Genomic DNA, 8260 nt, shown 5'->3' on the forward strand with positions numbered 1-8260 from the left:
AAGGATGTGGTATAGTGGATAGAGCTGCTCCTTCCTTAATCAGAGGTTTCGGGTTCGAACTCTGGGTATGAAAAAATCCTTGGTAGGAGTGCTATCCCCAGAATGGGGCCTTACCCGGCACGAATCTGGATTAGTCGAGCTCCAATGCGGATACCGGACATCGGATGAAAACCCCCAAAAAAAAACTTCAAAAAGAAATTATGTATTTTTTTATCCCTATATTTGTGAATATTAACAAATTGTCAGAATTATTAGTTGTTGCACCGTTTAATTACCTGTGTGTTATAATGTCAAGGTTGTACTGGTGAACATAATTAATAACGATTCATATAACTGATTTTAATTAATTTAAGATTGGGACGAAATCGTTTGTTAACATATATGGGAGTTATTTAGACAATAATGGAAATAGATTCGAGTTGTGCTTATTTTATGAATTTATTTAACAAAATAAAAGATCATTTGATGCCTTCACTTATTAATTCTTTATTGTGTGGTTGAATATACATTCGCATGTAAGTAGATTGCTAACTTAGCACAATTCGAAGCTAATGTATATTTGTGTCTCTCTTATCTGCGGAGATGATTTTCGTATTTCTAAAACATGGGTGCACCACTAAAAAAAATAAATATGTATATTTAGTGAAATTCATCCCAAGCTTCAAGATAAATAACTCGACCTTTAACCAAGTGCGTTATTTAGCGTTCTTGTAAAATGGGTGCCAAAGGTATTATCATACTAATTTTAGAAATTATATACATAAAATATCTAGTTTCATAAAAAGACCAAAAATTTACGTTCCTGATTTTTAATGTAAATTCACCCCTGCAGTTAGCTGTGCTTGAGATTCTTGAAGGTTTCTATTTTCAACTCTAACCTATTAAAAAGGGTAAATGCCACTTGCCTTGCCTATTTGCTTGACTTAGTTTAAACTAGAGTTATGGAGAGTTAGTGATGAGTCTCATAAAATTTGTTTGCAGGTACTTAGTGGAATAGTCAAGGTCTTCGAGCATAATTAGTGATAAGTCTCACAAAATTTGTTTGCAGGTACTTAGTGGAATAGTCAAGGTTTACAAATTTTTATTTCCCAGTTATAGACAGGACTCGATGCAAAGGATGAAAAAGTAGCCCCCACCAACAGAGACAAGTAATTCAGTGTTCATTGCCTCAATCTCTATTCAAAATCACCGGCTATGCACCATAATTATTTTTGCTTATTATGTTCTGAATAGCATAATTGTATCTATAATAAACTTCTAAATCCAAAAACAAGACTTGAGCCACAAGCTACTGGGTTTGGTGGCTCTGCCCCTGCATACGAAGCCAATCAAAAAGGAAAGCACAAGACTGCATGTGTTTCTCCCGAAAGCAAACCCTGTATGCTACGACATCCTCAGAGGGATCCACTGATGATCCATAAGCCACCTTCGCTATCTCGGTACATAATTTTCAGGCATTAAGGGGTTCACACACCCTCAATAACACCATAGCCATTCAAAAGATGTCAGTTAAAATTTCACCCAGCAGATGAGCAGCATACAAGGAAGCTAATTTACATTGTCCCTTAGCACCTAATCGTAATATCAGGAAACGTCATGACAATGATTAGAGCTAAGAAGAAAATATGATCTTCGAAGCACACATAGCTATTTCAATGATCTAAAAAGATCTCCAACTATCATATTGCTAGGGCATTGCAATGACTGAACTTAAATTAGAAATAGACTAATATGCAATGTTGTATGAAGCTCCAGACTTGAAGAAATTCCAAGAGAGCCACTATTGGAAGTAGCATTTAAGACAAATGCACATAACCGAGACAAACACAAGTTCTGTAAAGCTGTAGAAATGCAGAATGTTACTTCAGTCAAACGTTATGTTCACAGAATGAGGATGAAGCCTCTTCTCCTGCGACATCAACGTATCATCAGCCAATGAGCAATCTGCAAGTTCAGCCTTACTCCTCCCACATATTTGCAACAAGACATAATTCATTCAGAGGATTCAGCTAAGTCACCCAATTATGATCCCATTACCTGCTTCCTAAATCAACAGCTGTTTAAAGCTTATTATAAAACAAGGACATGACTAGATAGAAACTTAAGAGAAAGCTAATTGTACAGGGACTGCAATTGTGAAACCAGGGTACAAAGAATAAAGTGACAAAAACTACCTCATAATTGTGATGACCACATTATCGACTTCAGGACATAGGCCACCACCTTCAACTGGCATCTGCCACCATCGGCAAAGCCTTGTCGTGGAATGGGCTGAGGATTAGCATTTCTACTCTAATCATCCACCTCTTAAATAAACTAAAGAGTTGAGTAGATTACATCACTCCATCCAAGTCAGAGACCCAAATCAAGGGAAATTATAAAGAAGTTCAATTCCCACACAGGTACAATTAAAATCTTCCTATGAGTACTTCCTTTCTCGAAACTAAAAATCTTCCAACAAGTACTCTTTCTTGCAACTTGAAAAGAAAAGGCTAAAGTACAGAGAGTCTGTGGGGTGGCTCCACTAAGCAATGGATAAAGTGGCAAACACAAATACCAGACCCATCAGCTCGTCTCCATTGCTTCTGTATGATATTTCATCAAATCAGCATCTAGATCTTCTGCCGATAGCTTTTCACCATGGCCTCCTCTCCCCCGTCCCCTGTTGCCTCCTCGAAATCCACGACCACGTCCTCTACCACCCCGCGACCTCCCAAAACCGCCACCTCTTGCTTGACCACTGTTTTATCACATATGAAATATGTTTAGAACGTTTTGAATGGAAATTATTCCACATTCAGAATCCAATTAAATCATATAACTACATTAAACAGCATCAAAAGAGAGGAAGAAACCAAATGAATAACTCAATTGGAAATTTAAAACAAACAGTACTAAAACTTGAGTTATTAAGTTATTCAGGACATTTTTTCCATCATTCAAGCTAAATCACTGACCAATCAATCAGCAGAGTGAGTACTAACAGTTGTCAGCATATTGTTCATTTAATCAAGTACAGAAGTGGGAGGGGACGCTAAACCAGATAGGGAAGTCTTGAGGTTTTCAAACTGAAGACATTATTACATTAACCCCTAAGCACAGAAGTCGTCCTACAATAAATCCAACATATTTTTGTACCTCATTTCATGAATAGTCTTTTCTCAAGTGCAACAATTTCAATTCTTCACTAACTTCCTTAAAGCATAATGACTTTGTTTATGCAATAACACTTTGTCTAATATACAGTGAGGTACTTTTGTATCCCTCAGGACGGCAAAGTACCCAACAGTTGTAACACAAAGGCACGCCGCCTCAAGGGACCAAACATTGGAATTAATTCCTTGTGCAAATACCAAAAAAGAACTTCCAATACAGTGCCTCTTCAATACTTCAATAATTGTCCCTTTGGAGCATCTGATTTAATTTAAAAAGAATGCTTCTGGTGCTCGATATACTAAAGACAGTTGACGCTAACACATGGAAACTAATGAAGTAGGAACTAAAAGAATTAAGTCGAGGTATTATTTTTTTGAAATAACTTTCCATAATTCAGTTTCAGGAAAAAAGATTAAAACAACAATCTACTTCACGCCTTCAACCTATGTATTCGGTTCACAGATCTTCTTGAATTCCTTTACTGAATATCCTTAATCCTTTAGTTTAAAACCCCTCAGAAGAGAAGCGAAAGAAATGATGCTTGGTATGCAAAATAGAAGAGGAAAGAGAAAATGAGACAATATTCTCTTGACCCATAAATTTTCTCCTCAAAACAATTGACCTCTCCAAACCCTTGTCCAAACAAAGGAAATGTTCACGTTTTACTCAATTTTCTCCTTTCCTGCAGCCAAACAAAGCTTTGCTCTCCCTGATACCTTTGCACGACAGTGTTTCACTAATACTTCTGTATGATCTATCTATCAACATGACCAACTCTAATACAAGTCTTTGACACCAACCACACATTTATCAGTTTTCGCTAATTCATTAATTAATCTCACTTACGACAGAAGACTCGGACCACCACCACCACCACCACAACAAGAAGTGAATTCCCACAAAGTGGGGTCTGGGGAAGGTAAAATGTACGTAGTCCATACCGCTACCTCCGAAGAAGTAGAGAGTTTGTTTCCAAAAGACCCACGGCTCAAGAGACAGATGACTCGGACCAAACTAGCTAATTTCTCCTCTTCGTTCATAGATGCATGAATTTTTCACTACTGCTGGTCTACAGTTACCATGTAAAATTGCTTTAAAACTTGCTGCCAGAAGTAGCAGCCAGAAATTACAAACAAAAATGTGCTCCAGGCTAAAATATATATACTACTTCTTTGCATGACCTTTCTTAGGAGCCGGTGTGAGCGTGTAAAAGAAATTTACAAATAGTTGGTATATAGAATAAAGCACATTAAAAAAAGCATATAAAAACAGTTAGCACTTAGCACTTAGCTAGATGTCTCAAATCTCATCAAAAACTTATTTTTCATTTACCATCAAATAGCTAAGTAGAAAATTTCGAACAAAATTTTGAACCAATTTAACAAATATCGTGGTGAATATCCAGGTACATACCTTCTAGGAACTCCATTAGTATCTCCAAAACCAAAAGCACCATTGGGAAAAGGAGCAGTAGGAGTGACAATGTTGGTTCCAACAATTTCAATCTTCATTGGCTTCCCATCAAGCTGAACATTGTTGAACCTTTTAACACCAGTTATTGCATCTTGTCTACGTGAGAAAACCACCTCGGCTGTTCCCTGAAGAAGCAGTTCCATTAATCTCAGCCAAGCAACATTATTTTCCTTTAGAGTGCATATCTAGGGCAACAAAATACCTTTGATCTCCCGCTCCTATCATAATGAATAGCATAGCGTTTCAGGTCACCAATTTCTGAAAAGAGCTCCTGCAATTAAATACATAAACATACTGTTGGTGGCAAATGAATAAACTTTCAAAAGACATTACACACACTACTTTGAAATACATCTTTTTCATACACCAATGCAAGTACATCCTACAAACTCCTAGAAAAACAAGCTTCCTTATAGGCAGAAAAAGGGAGATGACATGATATCAGCTACAAAAACTCAATTAGTTTCTTTCACAACTCCTTTTTATCGTATTAGTAGTCAGAGTAGTTTCTTGTCCTTCGATTCCTGTTAGTATCTATGGTCTCTTGTACCTCGATCAGTGCATTGCTTTGTTGTAGTTTTTTGTTCCGTTACTATCTGATATGGTCTGTTTTTTCTTGTACTTCCGCTAGTTCTTTTTCAGGACTTCTTTGGACTGTCTTTCTTGACCCGAGGGTCTATAGGAAACAGCCTCTCTATGTCTGAGTTCGAGATAGGTCTGCGTACACACTACACTACCCTCCCCTGACTTCACTTCATGGGACACCGCAATGGGAATGTTGATGTTGTTGTATCTCCTCACTCGGATTAACTATGAGGACAATTGCATTTAAACAACGAATATAACAGGTGCACACAAAAGGTCAAGACATTGACAACAAATCGTAACAGTGTAACCAAAAGAGACTACGGAAGCAAAAGAAAAGAAAAACACAATACTTTCAAAATTAAAGAGTACGCTCAATCCCAAACTAATCTCTCTATTCTGGCCTGTTCGATTCCAATACCAAAGAAGACAATTATAGGTTACCAAAATCTCACTCATCCATAAAATCTCCCAACAAATAACATAACCACAGTTACCAAATAGGGGAAAAAAGCTACTCCCTCTCTTACTTTTACTTTCCCACTTTAGAACTTGGTACGCCTCTTGCGAAGCAATGATTAATATGAGTATTATACCATTAACATCCATATTAATTGCTTTATCGTCTTAGGTCTTGGGAAATGATTTGGGAAATAATTAATTAATGTTGAGGGTAAAACAAGAAAAAGACAATTGTCTTTTCTTGATACGATTAAAAGTGACAAGTAAAAATAAAAAATCTATTCTTGGAATATTGGACAAGTAAAAGTGAACAGAGGGAGTACCTTGATATCCTCATTGGAGACGCCGTAATCAAGATTGGAGATGTAGAGCTTTGTCCCAGTCTCTATAGAAGACGAAGCCCGACCACCACCTTGTCCAAAGGGGACCGCTTGATCAGCCGCGAACATATTATAATTCCACGCCGCTTCAGGAGCCTGAACCGCCATCATTAACTTGGATCAGATACAACAATTTTATCCACAAACGAAGAACCGAAATAATCCGGGAAAAAGAAATTCCACTTTTTCAATTTAAACAAAGAAAAGGTTCGACCTTGGCGGTTGAATAAGGTGCAGCTCGGTTAGCGGAACGATTAGGAAACCGGCGAGAAGGGCCACCACCGGAGGTTGCGGAGGCGGCGCCGCGACCTCGGCCGCGAGGTTTACCTCCGGCGGCGGTCTTATTCTTCTTGATGAGATCATCGAGAGTCATGTCCAAAGCTGCCTCAGCCATTTTTCGTTTGAAGGAAGAAGAGGAAAGCGTTAGGGTTTGAAGAAAGGGGATTTCCGTTTGAATCCTTTTTAATAAATTTATAAAGGCACTAAACCATATATTATCGTTTGCTTCACTAATAGTTTTTTTTTGTTTAAAAAGTGTTGCATTTTTAGACACAATTTTAATACCGTTAATTTTTTTAACAGAAGCTTCTCATCTTCATATCAGGTAAATACGAGCACCATTAAACAAAGGAAATCAATGCAAAAACACATCAAATAAGCCTTGAGGCATCGACGCTGCATCAACAATTCAGACTTCTCTGTATCACTGCATCAATAATTGTTTCAATCTATTAATTTCATGGTCTGATAAGACTCATGAAGATCAAAGATGACATCAACTTCTACGTTAGGTGATTTCAGAATTTTCAGCAGGTCAGTAGAGTTTGGTTAGAATTTTCATTAGCATCGAAGATTTTGTCTAAAAGAAGCTTTATACGCTGCAACTTAGGCTCTTAGACTACAAAACCTTCCGAGTTAACTTCTTTGAGGTGATTAAATGTCATATTTGTGAAACGTTCCACTTGAAGAGATTTTGGGATAGGAACATAATCGTAAAAGGTTGCCACCTAAAAGAACAACTTTTCGACTTTACTAAGTATAAAAACGAGTAAGACATACAAAGTCCACTAATTAACTTCACAAAATGTTTTGTCTAACAAGAAAACAGTGATAACCTCCAATGCCTAAACAATAAGCATTATACTAACAGAAAGTTGCAATTTAGTCTGAGCATTTTCTTGTCTCCGCCAAGAAAACCACAAATAACTTTCACAATAGAGAAAGAAAAAAGTCAAATCACTAAGAACTTGAATATCCATATACAACAAATTTAGGGAGCTTCTTATCAAGAAAATAGCAGATAGAATCAACTCGAATGGACCAAAATACATACCAGATATGCAAAGACGTCTGACAGAATGAAGAGCAAAAGAACTCGTTTCTAAAGATGAGGATGTTTGACAGAATGAAGAGTAAAAGGACTAGGAATAGAGAATAACAGAAGTCAGGACGTGTATAAATTAAAATATGTTCCCTCAATACACTTGGATATTGAGCACAGGTTGGTGGAAAGGTCGCACACCAATAAATCCAGATGCTGTTGTTATGGTTTGCGTTTTATGTTGTTGCTTGATAGCTGACTTTATTTACATCAACAGGTGTTTACTGATGGATTAGTCAATGATATTTTACGTTCGTTTCAGTTGCTTGCTCCGCCGTTAACGTATTATTTTTGGGTCGCAAGTATCTTGTGGAGCGAAGCCACTGAAACTGCTCAAGTTACGAGTTACCAACTCTGTCAAGTTGATGTGGGTAATTGCTTCCTTCTATTGCTTATGGTATGCAACCCAAATATACTTGGTTCGTCCTCGTCGACCAGTTGTTGGTGAAGAGGCTGATCTCGGAGTTCTTGTGTTTATTGAAATATATTTTTTCCTCCCTCATTGGCTGTGTATTCAGTCCATGAACACAGGAGATCCCCATCAACTTACGCCCTTATGACTAAATCACAGTGACTAGTGACACAGAAAATCGCAAGACTCAAACTGATTCAAGCCCTTGTCAACAACATTTTGCAGGTGAGGGTTTTTTTTTTTAGGGAAAAATAAGTGTGATAGAAAGGTGATTTGACTGGTTATGAATAAAAATACACCACTTAACTAAATAAAAAGGACTATTAGTGCTCTAGTTGAAAGAATATGTATTATTTTGTGTTTAAGGCAAAGATAATGTATGATTTTGGGCCTTTACTCAAATTTATAAGG

At 37.2% G+C, this 8260-nt stretch overlaps 1 protein-coding gene across 1 annotated transcript; it reads right to left on the reverse strand.

Moving 5' to 3' along the window:
• Window positions 1-2284: 2284 nt before the first annotated feature.
• LOC107855748 (THO complex subunit 4A) lies at window positions 2285-6553 on the reverse strand. The gene is made up of 5 exons (XM_016700753.2): window positions 6271-6553; window positions 6000-6152; window positions 4832-4900; window positions 4570-4754; window positions 2285-2740 (listed from the first exon to the last, which is right to left on the reverse strand). Exons 1-5 carry the CDS (start codon window positions 6448-6450, stop codon window positions 2566-2568), a joined length of 762 nt encoding a protein of 253 aa, XP_016556239.1. The 5' UTR covers window positions 6451-6553; the 3' UTR covers window positions 2285-2565.
• Between the last annotated feature and the right edge of the window lie 1707 nt (window positions 6554-8260).

Source organism: Capsicum annuum, chromosome 11 (assembly GCF_002878395.1).
Source record: "Capsicum annuum cultivar UCD-10X-F1 chromosome 11, UCD10Xv1.1, whole genome shotgun sequence".
Classification (NCBI taxonomy): Eukaryota; Viridiplantae; Streptophyta; class Magnoliopsida; order Solanales; family Solanaceae; genus Capsicum; species Capsicum annuum.